Source organism: Sapajus apella, unplaced genomic scaffold, assembly GCF_009761245.1.
Source record: "Sapajus apella isolate SASKATOON/1434 unplaced genomic scaffold, GSC_monkey_1.0 scaffold4, whole genome shotgun sequence".
In the NCBI taxonomy this organism is placed as follows: domain Eukaryota; kingdom Metazoa; phylum Chordata; class Mammalia; order Primates; family Cebidae; genus Sapajus; species Sapajus apella.
This window is the reverse complement of record NW_022436944.1, coordinates 45,505,244-45,524,386: the sequence shown is the minus strand read 5'-3', so window position 1 is coordinate 45,524,386 and position 19,143 is coordinate 45,505,244. Positions and strand designations below refer to the sequence as shown.

The following is a 19,143-nucleotide window of genomic DNA, read 5'->3' as shown; positions in this document are numbered from 1 at the left end:
CTGTCATGGAGATGAGGGCCTCCCTCTCTTCAGAGGCTGGCAAAACAAAGGCAGATGAGAAAAATGGACAAAATTAGCCCTGAGGGACTGAGGGGGCTAGTGCAGTTAAAACTCTTAAAAGACTGCTTTAAATAGAAGGCTACCAATGTGACCTTCAGCAAGCATTTCCTCTGCACCCTTGTGGAGAAGACACGCCATCACGGCTGCTCCAGGCCTCGCCCTGGGACACTGCAGGACAGGCTGGAGCGTGACCCCCCCCGAAGGCTGGCTTAGGGATGGGAAGTTTCCACCCATCAAAGGCGAAATGTAGAGAACAAGGACAAAGCTGCATCTGGGAACATGCTCATGAGTGGGTTCTGTCTGCTAACTGTCCCTTCTTGGGAAAGATTGCCTTGGACACGCTTCCTTTTTGCATTTTTTGTTGCAGAGATGTCATTTCTTTTATGAAATGATCCAGACAATTTATTTGTAAAAAATATGACCCTGGGCTGGATCACACCTGTAATCCTAGCACTCTGGGAGGCCAAGGCGGATGGATCACCTGAGGTCAGGTGTTCACAACCAGCCTGGCGAAAATCGTAAAATCCTGTCTCTACTAAAAATACAAAAAAAAAAAAAAAAAAAAAAAAGAAAACAAAGAAAGAAATAGCCGGGTGTGGCGGTGGGTGCCTGTAATCACAGCTACTCAGGAGGCTGAGGCAGGAGAATTGCTTGAACCTGGGAGGCAGAGATTGCAGTGAGCCAAGATGGCGCCTCTGCCCTCCAGCCTGGGCACCAAGAATGAAACTTCAACTCAAAATAAATAAAACAAACAAATAAATAAAATATGCCCCTATCTGTTAGTGTTAAATTTGGTGGCCTATGAAACCTTCACTTTAGACCAAAACACAGCACTGCATCAGACCTTCTTAGCACAGCTGAAGCAGTGGGCTGGTGTTTTTTGTTTTTTTTTTTAACAGAAAATGGATTTGAATCCCAGCTCTAGCAAAAGCTAACTGTGTATCCTTGGCCAAGTTCCTTAACTACTCGGACCCTCTGTTACCTCATCTATAAAATGTGGATCATGGAGTCTACCTCGCAGAGCTGTTGTGAGAATTAACCGCACTATGGGGGGCGTCGGTGGGGGGAAGCCCAAATGCCTGCTGTAAAGAAGGCACCCAACAAGGATAGTTTTCTTCTTCTCCTACTCCACACTTGGACCTGCAGACATTGGAGACCTCCCACTTCACGTAAGCCAGCCCTCACAGGAAATCAGTGTCATTATTGGGTTTGCTACCTTTATGTCTTTATTTGGCATGGGGCTGGGTTCACACTTGTGGATTTGCTTTCCTTTTACAGATAGGCTAAGGCCCAGAGAAGTCAATGGACATAGCCAGGAGAAGTCGAAATGGTCCCAGAATCCTAGTGTTTGGTTTCTGACCTAAAATACTTTCCCTCTATGACTCAGACAGCTGGTTCTTTCTCGGCCATGGGATCCCACCTCACCCCCATCACATCAGGCCCTCTTGATCCCTATGAAATAGAATACCCCCAAATTATTCTTTATCAGACCATTCTGTTTGTCTTCCAACTTTGAATTGTTTATTACCTGTCCTGTGTGTGAGCCACTCAATTGCATGAGGAACTTTGTCATGTTCACTGTTGTATCTCTAGCACCTGGCACAGGGCCTGAAACTTAGTGGGTGTTGAACAGATATATGCTTAAGGATGAATGATCAGAGAATGTGGTTGGCAGAAGAAACTTGCCCATAAAACTAGGGAACAATAGAAGACAGTATGCAATTCAAACGCAAGCTCTGGGAGGCTCGCCCTTTTGCAAGGTGACTTTGTCACTTCACCCCTTCAGAGGTGAAGTCTATTTCTTCACCCATAAAATCCATGCATAGTCATTTAATTTGTTTGTCCAAGGGGATATTAGCAAACGTGATGCAAGCAGAGGTTGAAAAGTGTTTGTAAACAGTGACTGTCTTCTCTTACTGATGGGAACCCATGCACCATATGAAGAAACCTAGGCTAGGCTAAAGGTGAGCAACAGCATGGGGAGAGGATCTGGTCATCCTGCCAAGGCCCCAGACGTGTGAGTGAGGCCATCCTGGATCACCTGGACCAAGCCAAGTCAGCCAAGACAGGAAGATCTGTCCAGAATTATCCTGAATAATAAATGTCTGTATTTTAAGACATTATGCATTTGAGTGACTTGTTAATAACTGATTAACAAGAAAAAGCTAACTGATATAACAGCATAGAATATGTTCCAGAAACCTCTCCAAGGAAGGATGCCAGATATTTCTGGAAGTAGCTCAATTATACGGATATTGCTAATTTCTCTGACTTTGGATGACGAGAAAGTGGGAGTTGAGTGTGACTGGCAGGATACAGGAATGACCAGACATGCCTCACAGCTTCTAAGCCATGGAGCCGTAGGCAGGTGGACATGAACTCTTTTTAGCAGTGGGGAAGAGGAGCAGCAGTCCCAGGCTGCAGCCCACCAAAACCAGCTGGCTTGCTACTTCTGGCATGAGAGCCTTGGGACACCAGCTTCTGAGTTTTAGAAATTGTGAGAAGGAAAAACGTCATCAAGAGCCAAATCTGGTCCACTGCTTTTGTAAATAAAGTTTTACTGAGATATAGCCGTTCTCTTTTTTTTTTTTTGTACATACTATCTACAGTGTCTTTCATGCTACAATGACAGAGTTGAATAATGGCAGCAAAGACCACGTAGCCCTCAAAGCCTGAAATATTTACTATCTGGCTCTTTGCAGAAACAATTTGCCAAATCCTGTACTAGGGTAATCCAGGGAGGCTCCATGGAGTAGCTGGGTCTTAACTTGAGCCTTGAAGGAAACAGCCAGTATTATTTCAGTACAAAAGAATGAAGAATTGGAGAAAGCACACTACAAGAAGAGTACTAAGATTATAACTGATGTTACATCACTGTGTGCAGAAGTCACTATAATAACTTAATGATAAAACAAACAATAACTAAGTATGTATGTGCTAGGTACTATTCTATATGCTCTATGCAGAGTAAAAACATTTTATCCTCACAACAATACCATGAGGTAGGTAATATCACCCCCATTCTTCCAGATGAGAAAAGAGAGCATTGCACCAAGCTAGTAAGTAGTCTAGCTAGAATTCAAATCTCAGCATTGTGACTCTAGACTTCACCTGCTTCAAAAGCTATAAAAATGGAAATATAAAATATAATTAAGGCCCAAATTTTTGCATTCAATTTTAGTTAGGAGCAATAAGACTGTTTTCTAAAGACATTATTTGATTTTATTTTGTCCTATTATTTTCTTTTTAATACTGCATTATTATTTTATTTTATTTTTTATTTTTTTATTTTTTTGCATTATTATTTTATACTGTGAAACCTTCTTGGCTAACCACCACTGCACGTTCATTTTGTGTACTCTTTGTCCCCTACAAAAAAACTGCCAGTGCTCAGCTGGAAACTCCCTAAACGGGGCATCCCTGCAGTGCGTCTGGTGATTATGTTGCCATGGTAGTGCTGTGTCAATACAACAGCCACTGACCGACCATTCCCAGAGATGGACCACAACCCATTTGTTAAATTCTGATCAGCATCGTATGGCTGTAGCAGAGGCTGAGACTGTCACCCAGTCCCTGGGAAGACGGAAAGTTCTCTTCCCCAAATAACAGTCAATTAGGCCATTCTGGTTATGACAGACAGAAGCCACTGTGGGCATTACTTCTTGAAGATATACCAGGCTCTGTTTGGGAATCCTACTTTAGAGCAGAGGTTCGCAGTTCATAGCAGTAAATTTTGATTTCCTGGTCTATCCTGAAGATATACCAGGCTCTGTTTAGGAGCCCTACTTTAGAGCAGAGGTTCTCAGCTCATAGTAGTAAACTCTAATTTCTACACAAAGCTTGGGTCAGTTTCTACAGGTCAACCAGGAGCCTATGGAGCATCTGCTGGTATCCTAACAAGACACCACACACAGGGCCCACTGTAAATATCAAATTAAATAGAGGAAGAATTCAAGAAGAAAAGTTGCTTCTGGATTCTTACCTTATTATAACACAAGGGAGAGGTTCCTAATAGATACTTTCCAAAAGGAGTAACTTTTTATGGGCTACTAGATAATTCAGACACCTTTTCTAGGGGGCATTTTGGCCATCTGATTCAAAAGCCTTAAAAATATACAAAGCCACTGATCAAGAAATTTCACTTATACTAATTTATTCTAAGAAAATTTTCAGAGATATACCTAAAGGTTATACGTTAAAGTGTTGTTTATAGTTGAAAAAAACTGTAAGCACCTTAATTGTATAACAGGGGATTAAATAAATTATGACATAACCATAAACTACTATATTAATTGCATAACCATAAAAGCTGTGCAGTTGCTTAAATTTGGGTCAGAAAAGATTATTAAATTTAAAGATTAACTGAAAACCAGTGTACAACACACAATTCCATTTTTGTGAAACAATGACAACATGCATATACTTATACAAAAGCTGAGATTCACAGGGGTTCTCTCCCAGGGTAGAATCATGGTTGTTTTTATTTTCTATTTTTTATGCAATACATTTGCAAGCCTAAATATAGACCAACTCTTTCTCAATGACCAGGGAGAAAAGCAATCCATCCACAACACAGAGATTGTCAAATTCAACTGGCCGCCGAACTCATCTGACCTTATTGGGTTTATAACGCTGTTAAAAAGATACACCGTAGTATGACTATCATTTAACTGAGTTTCATTTAACTGAGTTTATCAAAGTTGTTCGTGCTGGTATGGGTTTTGTTTTTGTTGGGGTCTTTCCTAAAAAGAGTCAGAATACCAAACAAAGGTCAGAGAACTCACTGCCTATGAGCTGATTACAACAGTTTGTTCTGTACGGATCATGAAACAGCTTCATATGCAGCTCCGGGTGTGTGTTACAGAGACACGCTGGATAAGGATGAGAGCAGGTAAGCTGAGTTATAGCAATATCTCATTCAGATTTCTGGACGTGAGATTACTTAACATTTTTTCAGAAATAAAGAAGCATCTTTTCATTTACTTTTCAAATAAACATTAGAAAATGATTTATTTATATATTGCACAACAAGTGGACAAAATGAGCTAGCTATTCCAATGAAAACTTTCCAAATCTCAGGACAAATTTAAGTAGGTTCAGCTTGGGGCTACCAATAATAAAGCAATCATTGAATGAACAAATGTCTCGCTTTTTAGCCAGCTGCCAACTGGTTGCCCATATAACTTTCCTGACTACCGTGTCAGAATCTACAGGAGAAAAGGGAATTGCCATAACATAGCACAATCCCCGAGGCAGAGAGATGTCCCAAAGCCTTCAGTGAATTTCCCAAGAATGGCCTTACCTTATTTATGATATTAATAAACCATAGTGTTTATTTAAATGATTTGAAAAGAAGGAAAAATTCACAAAATGACTTTGAGGGGCTGAGTCACCTTTATTCATCTGTTCAATCTTTAATCACCCACTATATCCAGACTGTGTATGACATGCTTCCTTGGGTCCCCGTCCACCTTGTGTTCATAGGCAATCAGACATGCAGTACGGTAGTCTGATTACAAAAATGACACCCATTCCCCTGGCCCCTCCATATCTATATCCCTTATGACTTTGAAGCTCTGCCCATTAAGAAGTTGAGTGGGACTGGGCAAGGTGGCTCACACCTGTAATCCCAGCACTTTGGGAAGCAAGGTGGAAGGGTCACTTGAGCCCAGGAATTCAAGACCAGCCTGGGCAACACAGTGAGACCCCCAAGTCTATAAAAAAGATTTTGAAGTTACACATGAGTTTTATTTTATTTAAAAGAAAAACAAAAAGTTGAGTTTATGTTCCTACCTACTGAGTCTAGGCTGACCTTACAACTTGCTTTGGTTAATAGTGTGGCAGAAGTCGTAATGAGATGCTTCTTAGCCTTAGCCTAAGCCTCTGGAGACCTTATGTGCTTTTGTTCTCTCTTTTGGAACCCTGCCTCTGCGAACAAGCCAGGGCCAGCCTGATGGGAATGAGGGATCACACAGAAGAGAGCTGAGTCTCCCCAGCCCACGGTCAGCACCCCTAGAAGCAGAGCCAACTAGCTACCCTGCAGCTGTCCAGAGATACATGGTGGAGCCCTGCCAAGTCCAGATAAACCATGCAGATGAGTCTGGCTGAAACTGCTGACCCGCAGAATTGCAGGCTAAATAAAGAATAGTTGTCTTAAGCCATTAAGTTTTAGGATGGTTTGTTATCCAACAGTGGCTAACCAATATATACGGTGAAGTGCTAACTCTGATAAGCCAAATATAAAATGCCATGGAGTGCCCGTAACATTATTCCAACATGTTAACAATTACAAATGAATCATGCAATTTAGATGTATAAACAACAGATCTAAACAACCATCCAGAGAGGACTTAAAGAAGTTATATATCTAGGGAAGGGCTAGCTCAAGACAGCCATAGTTCCTTTGAGAAATTTTTTATGGATGAGTTAGTTGTATTTGCCTATGAGGTCATTGCTTCTTTTCTCTCTTGAAAAAAATAAGAAGCTCTTTCACTCAATTAAGACTGTTGGACTTGATAACAATTGTCTCGCTTGATTCAAAGCAGCCATATACTACTCTCTGACACATGTTCAGCCTCCAGTATTCTGTAGGCAGGAATTTTAAATCCAGCTCCCCTGAATTTACGACATACATACAGTAGCAAGTCCCTACAGGCTGAAAATCAAGCTGTAATTCAAAGGCCACAGGGCTGAGGAAATAGCTAGGAGATAAATCCCAATTTCAACCTCGGATTCCCTGCAAGTTGATTCAGTGGACTGTCAGTCATTTTAAAAATAAAATCAAACTACAGACACCAGACGGTATGTTCTAAGGAGAAACCGGATGATGCTTTTTGAGATTCTTCCAACCCTGGTTTTTTTTAAGACATAGTCTCGCTCTGTTGCCCAGGCTGGAGTGCAGTGGTGTGATCTCAGCTCACTGCAACCTCTGTCTCCCAGGTTCAAGAGATTCTCATGCCTCAGCCTCCCGAGTAGCTGGGACTAGAGGTACCTGCCACCACGCCTGGCTAATTTTTGTATTTTTAGAAAAGATGAGGTTTTGCCATGTTGGCCAGGCTGGCCTCAAACTCCTAACCTCAAGTGATCTACCTGCCTTGGCCTCCCAAAGTGCTGGGATTATAGGCGTGAGCCATTGTGCCTGGCCTAACTGGTTCTTATGATCTAAAAATAATTGTTATGCCGGGGTATTTTAAGGGCCTTAGAACCTTTAGCCCTAATCAGTCATTTGCAGAAGTTTCTGAATTTTAAACTAAAGAGGTATAAGGGAGTAATAAAACCGATCAAATATAAGGGAATTCACCACGCTGATTGGAAGTGATGTTACACATCCAGTCCATTTTTGGAGCTGGGTAGGCACACGGAGAATGAGACTTCAGCAGGCACAGAGGTTTGAGTACTCACCTTACATCCCTCACAGGCACTGACCCCATAGTGGTACCCTGATGATTTGTCCTGGCAGACGAAGCAGGGTTTGTACACTCGAGGGGGAGGAAGTGGAGATGGAGGGCTTGGGACGAGTTCCTCAGAGCTGGTGCTCTGTGTTTCAATCGCTGCCGTGGAGACGGGACAGAAGGAAAAAGAAGAGAAAACGCATTTTAGTGCATTACTTCTTTCAACAGTGAATTCATATTCTTCTGCCCCAAATTCAGCAATAACACTAGCAAGGATGAGCCAATAAGGACAGCTATCATTGTAGGCCCAGCAGCGGTGATACTGACATCGACGTGGTGCTCTACAATTTACAAAGCTGTCTCATACAACTCTTGGTCGTAGTTCACACTTCACATAGCACCGTGAGGGCCATGGCTTTTATCAACTTCACCCACAGTAGAAACAGAAACGCAGAGGAAGGGACTTGTCTAAGACCAACAGGGCAGTGGTAGAGCCAAGACACAAAGTCAGATATTCACACTACAAACCCCAGTAGCTTCTGATTCATGTGGAGTCTCAAATGACTTGACCCTGTCGCTCACTTAACCAAAAGTACATTTTCTTTGGGCTGGGCGTGGTAGCTCACGCCTGTAATCCTGGCACTTTGGGAAGCCAAGGAAGGCGGATCACCTGAGGTCAGGAGTTTGAGACCAGCCTGGCCAACATGGTGAAATCTTGTCTCTACTAAAAATACAAAAATTAGCTGGGTGTGGTGGTGGGTGCCTGCAATCCCAGCTACTCGGCAGGCTGAGGCAGGAGAACTGCTTGAACCCGGGAGGCAGAGGTTGAGGTGAGCCAAAGTCCTGCCACTGAACTCCAGCCTGGGCAGCAGAGTAAGACTCTGTCTCAAAAATAAATAAATAAATATATTAAAAGTTTCCTTTGGACAAATTAAGAAAATGCCCAAATCAGTCATTCAACCAAGTATATGGGGAGAGTCTTTAGCATGATGCAGGCATAACTGATCTGCATTAATAACAATATGGGTGGCCAGGTGAGGTGGCTCACGCCTGTAATCCCAGCACCTCGGGAGGCCAAGGTAGGCAGATCACCTGAGGTTAGGAGTTCCAGACCAGCCTGACCAACACGGAAATATCCCATCTCTACTGAAAACACAAAATTAGCCAGGTGTGGTGGTGCACGCCTGTAATCTCAGCTACTCAGGAGGCTGAGGCAGGAGAATCTCTTGAACCTGGGAGGCAGAGGTTGTGGTGAGCTGACATCATGCCATTGCACACCAGCCTGGGCAACAAGAGTGAAACTCCATCACAAAAAACAAAAATTCGACAATATGGGTGAGACCCTTGCTACTCAAAGAAGGCTCCTTGGACCAACATACATCAGCATCATTTAAGATCTTATTAGAAAACATAATATCAGGCCCCAGCTAAGGCCTGTGGAATCGTAATTTGCATTCTGACGAAATCCCCAGATGACTAAATGTGCAATTGATGTTTGAGAGGCAGTAGGTTAAAACTAATGATGACACAGAGTGGTGCGATTCACTTCTAAGTCATGTTACTCTTTATTCTAGATCTAAAAATACATAATCCTCCATCCCATTATCTAAACACCCAAATTCCATGGGAAATGGGAGTTCACAAAATACAAGAATGGAGTGTTCTCCTACCCCTATTCTCCAGGGTTGTACTCAGAGTCAAAGCAAGAACTGATTCTACTTCTATCACAAGTAAAAAATGCTCACAAAGTAAGATGGAAATCAGCATGGGGAATTCAAAGTGGTTAAAGAATGTTCCAGAATCTTCTTGTCTTCAAATTGCTTTTTAAATATACAGTATTTTTCCCAGAATATAAAGTTTCCAGTTGACCTACCGCTTATAATCTCCCAGAGTAGATATACTACTGACTGCGTTATCCTACAGGCAAGTGTTCAGCAAGTCAGGTTGACTCTACCCGCTAAACTTATTGTTAATCCATCCCCGTATCGCTATCCTGCTACCGTACCATGCTAGTAACCCACCATCACCTCTCACAACTGCTGCAATAGCTTCTTCATTGGTCTCTTTATGCCCCTCCCTCCTACCTAGGGTCTCTTCTTCAAACAAGTAGTCAAGATAGTTTTTCAAACGTTAAAAGCTACCTCTTTCACTGGCCTATCTAAAGCCCTCCAATGGTCATTAGACCAAAGTCAAACTCCCTCGTATGTTCCACAAGGCTTCTCATCACATGGTCTTTTTTAGCAGCATCACTGCCTTTAGTGAGTCCCCTAATTTACTGAGTTTCTACGTAATTGGCATCTATTCTGTCTTTTGAATAGGCCAAGCTCTCATACCAACTGATAACTACTGCAATAACCATCTGTCCTTTCTGGAAATTCTTACACCTTCAAATATCGGGTTGTTTTTCACTTCTTAGATCTCAAAGCAAATGTTACTTTCTCAGAGGTGACTTCTCTCATTAAAATACCTCTCCCCACTCCTGGTCACTCTGTCTCACTATTTAATTTCTATAAAACCCTGCATTCAAATTTTAGATATTTGTGTATGATTTTATATTCTACATCTGCCCCCCACCCCATACTCTGAATACTAAGTTTCCTAAGGCAAAGAAACTCAACCTGCATTGCATACACCTGTGTTCCAGGACTAGAAGCAGTCCTGGCACATAGCACATAATCAATAAGTATTTGTTGAATCAGTGCATGAACCTTTTTCCTTTTTCTTCCTCGTTCTGAGCACTAAGTGCCCCTCTAAGTTGTTAAATGATAAAATTAGAAATCAAATAGCTCTCTTATACTCATTTGCTTCCTTAAAAAAGAAATTCATTAGCCCTTTGGAACAGAATCAGCTATAATTATAGTATTTTCATAATTCAGAAGAATCTTGGAATCAATTCATTACAGTAGTGCAGGTCCTAGTAGATAAATCTATTAAAGCCTTTACTGGTTAGAACAGAGGTATCTGGGATGAAGATATCAATCTTGAGTACATTATTCCTGGCAGACAGGAAGCCCTTACTTTGGCTAAGTTGGCACAGTGGTAGCAACTGTTTTATAGAAGGGTTGGCATCTGAGTTGTCACTAAAGCTTATCAGCTATCAAGCTGTAAATGCAAAAGCATTTCTCTCACTGAGCTAATCAGCTTCACTGAAAGCAAATTAACAAGAAAACACTACTTGTTAAATTACCAAACATCACTTTGTTAAAAAATCTAAGAAAAAATATACACAGAATCACCCACAATCTTTTCACTCAGAAAAATTGTCTGTGTACAACCCTCCAGAATTTTTTTCTATGCACCTAAATGCTTTGGGTTTGTCTACTAACGTGGAATTATACTGAGACTGTTTGGGACTTTGTTTAACCCATGATGTCATCAATTTATTTCCTTGTCACTAAATATTTTTCACAGAAAACATTCCATTGTGATGAACATTTTTGTAGCTAATCTTAGCACGTCTTTATTTCCTTAGAATAAATTACTGAAGTATATCAGTTCAAAAGTCATTATTTTAAAAATATTTATTTTTATTTTTTACACATTAAGATTCTGAAAAAATATTTTGTTTTCAAAGCATGTTGATAGACTGACTTCTAGAAAGGCTGTGTGGATTTACACTGCTGATATCAACACATGTGAGCTTTTCCCCAGATGCCTCTCAAACCTTTTGGAGTGGTTTGCACGCTTCTACTTCCATCCATGTGCTTCAACAACTGGCAGAGCCATGTCGTCACCACTCTGATCAATCTCACATTGAGTTCTTCACAGAAGGGTGTATATGGCGGGGGTGGGTGTTTTAAGGTCTTACTCCCTCATGTAGAACAGCTAATCTGGCTTATTTAGGAACGTTGTAAATAGAATTCTGGTAGGGCTGAAATCAGCTGTCAGAATTATGCCCTGAATTTCAAAAGTGGGTAGTAATTTCCATAAATATGCCACTTCAAACACACGCAGTGACAGGAGTCCAGCATTTTATCTTCTCAAAGAAAGGAAACAAAATTGTGCATAATTTGATGCCCAAGAAACATGGGGCAAAGCACACAAGAAACGGGAAATCTACTGGATGTTAAAGCTCCCAAAACATTTTACAAAGATTGGATCTTTTCCTAAGGGTAAGAGTCATTTATAATGAATGAATGAATCCAGAAGGCTTTTCCTGAACGGTTGCCATGAATGAAAATGTTCTATTGTAAGTAATCAATAGTGAGAGCCCCGGACTTTTACTAAGGCTGTGGTGATTTCGCCAGCAATTCTAAGAACTTTCTCATAGGAGTACAATAGATCCTCAGGCTGTTCATGTGTTCAATCATTTGTTTGGCTGAGTGGCGTAACATACCAGGCGTTGTGTTATATGCTATGGATGGACACTGATAGTATATAATTCCTTGTCCGTGACAAATATGGCCTAGTAGAGAATAAACCAACAATGATAATACAGTGGGTTCCAAACTTGGCTGCACATTAGAACCAGCTGGGGAGCTTTTAAACATTCTAATGACCAAGTTGTATCCCAGATCTAATATGCCAGAATGTCTGGGAATTAAGCTAGGAATTGTGATTTTTTTTTAAAAAAATTCCCTTTTAGCGGACTGTAAGATTTCAAAACAGCAAAAATAAATAAAAATAAACGGCATTCCCAGGCAAATCCAAATGGAAGTAGCTTGAGAACTACTGATATAATGACAGAGAGAACTGTAGGCCTTATTTATCCAGGAGAAATCAAGGGAGCCTTCCAAGAGGAAGTGATCGGGCTATGTTTTTGAAGGATAAATTGGTTCTCTCTACTGTTTTTATAATTTGAATCCTACAAATGCCATAAAGGAACATAATTTGAAAACTACAAATGCCACAAAAACAGAAAGGGAAAAGCGTTTTGTGTGATCAAAAAAAAAAAAAAATCTTTAGAAAAATTTTCCTGCTGGTAATAAAAAATTAAATATTTGACTATATACATATGCAAATATCACCCTCAAAATTGCCAGTCAGTGGTCTTATTTCCTCTGTGTAGCCTATAACAGTGATAACAATGCAAGGCAAAAAAGAAAAGAAAAATTTCAGTAGTACAGTCCGTCAGATCATCAGAGCTAGCCTCAGGCAAACATGCCAAGACAAGTCCTAGAATTACAAACAAAATATGGCATCAATATCAAAGATTTGTACTTTAATGCAATCTCTTGCCTTCTTGGTAAGGTAGCAAAAACACACTTCAGCAAAGCTGATTAGAGCTTCTTTTCCTTTTTGCCTTCTTCCACCCCCCAAAAAAGTCAGTGGGAAACAAGCATGGGAACAGCCCATGGCCTTCCTTTTACCAGCCGTTTTTGGTATTTAAGGTAGACAGAGGGCTCAGCCATTGATCTGTTCACTGTCATCCTGCTTAAATCAATAATCTATTAGTCCCTTTAAATTAGAGTTAGATTCATCAAATGCCCTTGAGAGGCCTCAAACATTTGTTCCTTATTCCAGGCAAGCACAATCAGTCTATGGAATGATAAAATTTTTGCTCGAAAACTCTGCCGGCTCAGCAGACAATGTGTTCTGTATTAGCTCATTCAGCGATCTCAGGCAGGCCAAAAAAGCAGTTTTTAGACTTCCCAGGGGGAAAAAGGAGGCTTGTGTCATTCAATAAAACAACTATACTGCAGCCATCCTGATGCGATCCATTTGGAGAAGCAGTCTTTGAGGAACATTTCGGATCTGCTTTTTGTCTCCTGCTTTTATTTATTTCCTTGCTTACTTATTGACTTATTCAGTTCTGTTTGCTGACTGAATGCCCAACAAGCAGCAGCCTCCAATGTGGCATCCAAATTGCTAACCAGATGGGCTGCCCTGCTTGGTCAGGGAATGGGCAAGTCAGAGGAACTGCTGCTAGTCGGGTGCGATGGATGCATGGCTCAGTGGGTCCCCGCCCAGAGCACAGTCAGCACCAGTGATGCTGAGAGAGCTGCACACACCAGTGGAGACAGTAAGTCTCAGGGAAGATGAAAATGAACCAAACCTGCATCCTCGGAAGCTTCTAGCCCGTTTTAGACCTCTCCACCCCCCACAACATACAGATGACTATCACTAAGGAAAACAAAGCTAGAATACCTTTCCTTGTATAATAAATTAGCGATGGGACTCATTTGCCTTTAAATCAATGTTCCTCAAAGTGTGGTCTGCCGCAGGAGAATTCTTGAGGTTGGGAAGGAAGGCATTTGCTTTAAATTCGTGTTTTTCAGACTAACAGTGGTGAAGCACCATGTCTTAGTCTTTGCCCCAACCCCTCATGCGTGGATAAAATTCAATACAAACGAATCTCCAGGAAGCAGGAGTTAAGGAAAAACAAAGACGTCCAAAGCACGAGCTCCAACTTTTTAAATAAACAATTAGATTTAATGGACATAAAATAACGTCTGAACTTCTCTCATTGTGGACTGGCACAGTTCTCCCTATTGCATTTTGAGAGACAGTCCTTTAAAAGGACTTCAAACTCAGAGGCTGTTTGCAGACAAAACAAAAACAAAGTTAAACAAAATCTCCACCGACTGGGATGGTACAAAAGCAGAAATCCCGAGTTCCCACTGACAAAGCTTTCTTAAACACTCTAGGGTTGATTCAGTCCCAAAATAAAAGAAATTAACATTGCTGCTTGTTAAAAGGACTTGGCACTTACGAATTTAACTCACCTGAGAAAACACAGTATAAATGTCCTTGTTATTACAACACACCTGAGTGTCATTTAAACACACAGAAAGTCTTCCACAATAGCTCCCTTCACAATTCCTTACATGCTTGGCATTTTTCTAAAGGTTAGATTAAGTAGCAGATAACATTTTTAAGAGAGCTCAGTATTTTTTTTTTTTTTTTTTTTTTTTTTTTCTCTTTGTGAGAGCTAATTTACGGCCGGCTAAACCATGTTGACAGATTTCAGGATTTTAGGTTGGGCCTGATTACAGCCAGGCAGGCATCGTGCATTAGGAAAGCCCAGCCTTTTTACTAGAACCTTCTATGATTAAGACTATTTTAATGCACTCTCTGGGCAGCTGAGCTTTAAAAGAAAAAGTGGTTGTAAAGCAAAAGACATTTCCTGCATGGCCCCAGGGGAGTTTTGAGCCCAGCGCTCCAAATCCCGGTGGAAGGGAGTAATTTCAGCTAATTAAGGGAGAAGACCAAAGTGATGCATTTGGTCAAAACGTTCGTTCGTTTGGGCTTCATTTTTGTTGGCACCAGAGAGAGCCGATCTGGACTTTTTCCCTGCTTTTTCCGTGGATTCACTGCAGGACTGCAAAGCCTACAGCTCACATACATTAGGGAGAGAGTCAAAGGAAACGCCGAAGTTCAACTAAAGTACAAGTAATTAGAACCAGATTCTCCGCTGCTTGCGTGTGCGCATGCGTGTATGAGCACGTATGTAGACATTTTATTAAAACGTAATTTGCATGCATCCAAACATTTGGGGCACGGGAAGACTCCATACTGTCACTCACTTTATTTTTATGTCACTTTTTCGGGAGAGGATCTGCTTTTAATCATCTTTGAAGAGAAACGGTTTCCACACACATGGGTTTTGCAAATCTGTGAATCGCATCCTGAAATTAGGTAACTGCTAAACAAGAAAAACTCAGCTTTGAAATCGTCTTGCCTCACTCTGCTGCTGGATTTGTTATTATTAAGCAGCTCCAAGATTAGTCCCCGGTTCGGGGCAGGCTAGGGAGACAGGAGGATGGGGAGTGAAGGAAAATATCACTGTGGGGCTTTGGCAGTCTTGACTCAGTAACCTGCCCCTGACCCTGAAGAAGTGTGTGTTTGCCCAGGTCACCCGGGATCCTGGCTGAGGACTGGAGCTGGGTTATGAGAAACCCTGCTATACTGACCACACATGCAACAGGTGCTGAATATAGGCAGGGGACAGAAGGAGGGGCTAGGGGAAAGATTCTGGTTTTTGAGTCTTTAATAAAACCTTGCTCTGCCAAGTGTGGTCCTGGACCAGCAGCATCAGTATCACCCGGAAACTTGTCAAAATGCAGAATCTTGGCTGGGTGCGGTGGCTCATGCCTGTAATCCCAGCACTTTGGGAGGCTGAGGTGGGCGGATCATCTGAGGTTGGGAGTTCCAGAACGGCCTGACCAACATGGAGAAACTCCATCTCTTGTAAAAATACAAAATTAGCCAGGCATGGTGGTGCATGCCTGTAATCCCAGCTACTTGGGAGGCTGAGGCAGGAGAATCGCTTAAACCCGGGAGCCAGAGGTTGTGGTGCCGGAGATCTCGCCACTGCACTCCAGCCTGGGCAACAAGAGCAAAACTCTGTCTCAGGAAACAAACAAACAAACAAACAAAAAAGCAGAATCTTGGCCCCACCCCAGAAATGTAGAATCACAATAAGCATCCTAAACAAAACTCCTTGGTCATTTTTATACACATTGATGCTTTAGACACCCTAAAATAAAAAATGTCTTGCTGAGTTAATTTAGCATCAGAACTGCCAATTTGCCCTTTGCACAGGTCCTTACTAAATACTCAACCTTGTTAAGTTCTTAATGCATTAAGATCTTCAGGCTATGTGTGTTTATGCTCACCATAAACCAGAAGTCTTCGTTGGCTCTCGCAGAATTTTGGCAGTGGCATTTAGTTGGCAGCGTGTTCAAAGCTGCACCAGAGGAGCCTGAACTAATAATAATTACTATTTACCGAGCGCTCACTGTGTCAGGGGCCACGTAAAGTGCTTAATAGATATTAGTTCATTTACTCCTTCCCGGAAACCATGGGGAAGAGAGGGAAAACTGAGTACCTTAGAATTAGGAAATTTAAAACACAACAATGCTTTCAGACTTAAGATTTAAATGACTTAATATGTTTACTATTACCTCACCAACCACCCCCCCCACCCCCAGCTTTTTAACTTCTCATTTTCCATCTCCCCAATTTATTTCCTAGGCTAGGAAGGTCACAGAGTTTGGTCTGATCAGGAGCACTTACTCAAATGTGAGAACTGCAGAACTTTGTAACTTTCTTGCTTTTAATTTATGGTTCTAAGTTTCCAAACGCTGATTTGATTCCAGATATGGTTAAATTTGACAAGACAGTTTGGGCCTTAGAGAGTTAGGCTCAGGACCCACTAATCACTCTTGTTGTAGTGACACCTGTCTGAGCTAACAGCCAGCAGCAGACATTATTCCTGGGACTGGCTTTTATCATGGGAAGTGCTGTCCTGTTTCTATAAGGTACCAGGACACGTTCAACACCAACATTTCATTTTTATAATATGTGTTCTCACCACAAGGAATATATTCAAAAATTATCTCACAGGCTGTTTTGTGTGACGTTTTAAACAGACATTTTCTATCTAGGACATAGATAGCTTATGCCAGGGTTCAAATAAATTCTCTTACAATCACTTAACAGGCCGACACATGTCACTGCTTATTAATGATCTGAACCTGGAGGCATCAGAAACCAAACTACATTAAGTGAACAAATGCTAGAACGGGTCTCTGGAGTCATGTGTACATGAAACTAATCGCTTTGCAATCTTAAGATCTGCTTAATACGGAGAAGAGTTTACCTCAACATCCAGTGACTCAGTTCCACATTCACTTCTATCGGGATTCCCATAATTTTTACAAAAGCAACTATCACACTAATAAATGACATTTTTTATCTGATCAAATTTCCTGCACACAGAGTAGATTAAAACAGGAGCGTTAACATATATATCATTTCAGATATACACATTCACATTCATTTCAGATATATACACGTACATTCTTTGCTTATGTACTATATACCTGTTGGAAACCACGTTGGTACCAGCCTGACAGAAAAGTAACTGGGAAATACTTGGAAGACAACAATAAAATGATGCTTTGTCACATACCTTGTGACTCCTCTAAGATCTGAGGACGTTCAAGTGTGATCGATTACACTAGAACTTAGCCAAAACCCTCTTTCTCAATAAAATAGTTGCTTGGCTTACTCAGAATTTTGCTGCAAAGAAATTTTTCTGCTTTGTTTCTTACAGGTATGCGCCATATGAACGGCCTCAAAATAACTTTGAAACTGATTTAATCCTCACTGTGTGGGTGTTCTTGGTTCCCAAAAAGAAAGAAAATGCCATGAGCCTACATAGGACTGTGCAGAGGAGGGGAGGGAAAGTGGTAAGCTTTGCTGCCGCGTGGACCTGAATTTGAATCTCTCTTCTGTCACTTACTAATGGCCACAGTTTTATTTCTGTGAGCCCTAGGGTTCCTTGGCTGAAAATGCAGCTAATCCTGATTCCTGTTGGTACACTAGAGACAATGCTTGCAATTTGCCTGACACACAGTAAGTGCTCAGTAAATGATAACCGGCCCCCACCTTCACCTTTCCCCTTCTCCCACAAACACATTTATCTTCCAACTTCCTTATTTACAACAGGGATTTTTAATTTAATTTTCTGAGACAGAGTTTTGCTCTTATTGCCTAAGCTGGAGTGCAATGGCGTGATCTCGGTTCAGTGCAACCTCCATCCGGCTACTGGGTTCAAGCGATTCTCTTGTCTCAGCCTCCCAAGTAGCTGGGATTACAGGCATGCGCCACCATGCCCAGCTAATTTTTTCTATTTTTCAGTAGAAACGGGGTTTCACCATGTTAGCCAGGCTGGTCTCAAATTCCTGACCTGAGGTGATCTGCCCTCCTGGCCTCCCAAAGTGCTGGGATTACAGGTGTGAGCCACCACGGCCCGGCCAGGCAGGGTTTTTAACCAGCACCATTTTCTCTCTCAAGGGACATTCTACGACATCAGGAGACATTTTTGGCTGTCATCTAGTAGGTAGAGGCCAGGGATGCGACAAAACATCTCACAATGCCCAGGACAGGCCCCGCCTCCACCACAAAGAATTATCTGGTCCCAATTATAGATAGTGCTAAGGTTGAAAAACCCTGATCTAGGGTGAGGATATTACTGGTGTGGAGACTCTGGGATCAAAGAGTGGAAACAGCAAAGAAAATACAACAGCTCTGGAGAAGTGGAAATTGCAGCGTCCTGGAGTGCAGACGGTCTGAGCTCAGTTCCTAATTCTGCCTTTTACTAGCAGTCACTTGTCCTTCCTGATCCTCAGTTTTCTAATCTGGAAAAAATCAAGATGACCATCATGCTTGCTCCATTGAAGGGTTTATACTCTGTAAACTACAAAAAGTTTAAAAACACACAAAAATAATAGCAAATGCTTTATTATCAGACTATCCAGGGGAAAAGTAGATTAAGTCCATATCAAGAATGTGACTAATATGGTCACCACAGAAAACAACAGAACCATCTCGAGTCTGGTCAAACATTTCAACAATGGTAATTGCTAACACTCATGGAGCATGCGCTGCAGGCTCGTCATGCCCCTTCTCTCTATTCGAAGTATCTTACATGTATTAATTCATCTGATCCCCAGAGTGACCCAATCAGAGAGCTAGTCGTGGCCAGGCAGAGTGGTTCACACCCGTAATCCCAGCACTTTGGGAGGCTGAGGTGGGCGGATCACTTGAGGACAAGAGTTTGAGACCAGCCTGGCCAACATGGTGAACCCCCATCTCTACTAAAAATACAAAAAAAATTTGTGGTTAGGTCGGGCGCGGTGGCTCAAGCCTGTAATCCCAGCACTTTGGGGGCCGAGGCGGGTGGATCACGAGGTCAAGAGATCGAGACCATCCTGGTCAACATGGTGAAACCCCGTCTCTACTA

General features: G+C 41.8%; 1 protein-coding gene across 3 annotated transcripts in view; it reads right to left on the bottom strand.

The window, feature by feature from the left end:
- The window catches only part of RARB (retinoic acid receptor beta), a 416,035-nt gene that overhangs the window by 130,573 nt on the left and 266,319 nt on the right, over positions 1 to 19,143 (bottom strand). For all 3 annotated transcript variants that reach the window (XM_032267931.1, XM_032267937.1, XM_032267941.1), the window contains one exon: positions 7,462 to 7,610. In XM_032267931.1, coding sequence (XP_032123822.1) covers positions 7,462 to 7,610 — 149 coding nt within the window. The remainder of the gene's footprint in view (positions 1 to 7,461; positions 7,611 to 19,143) is intronic.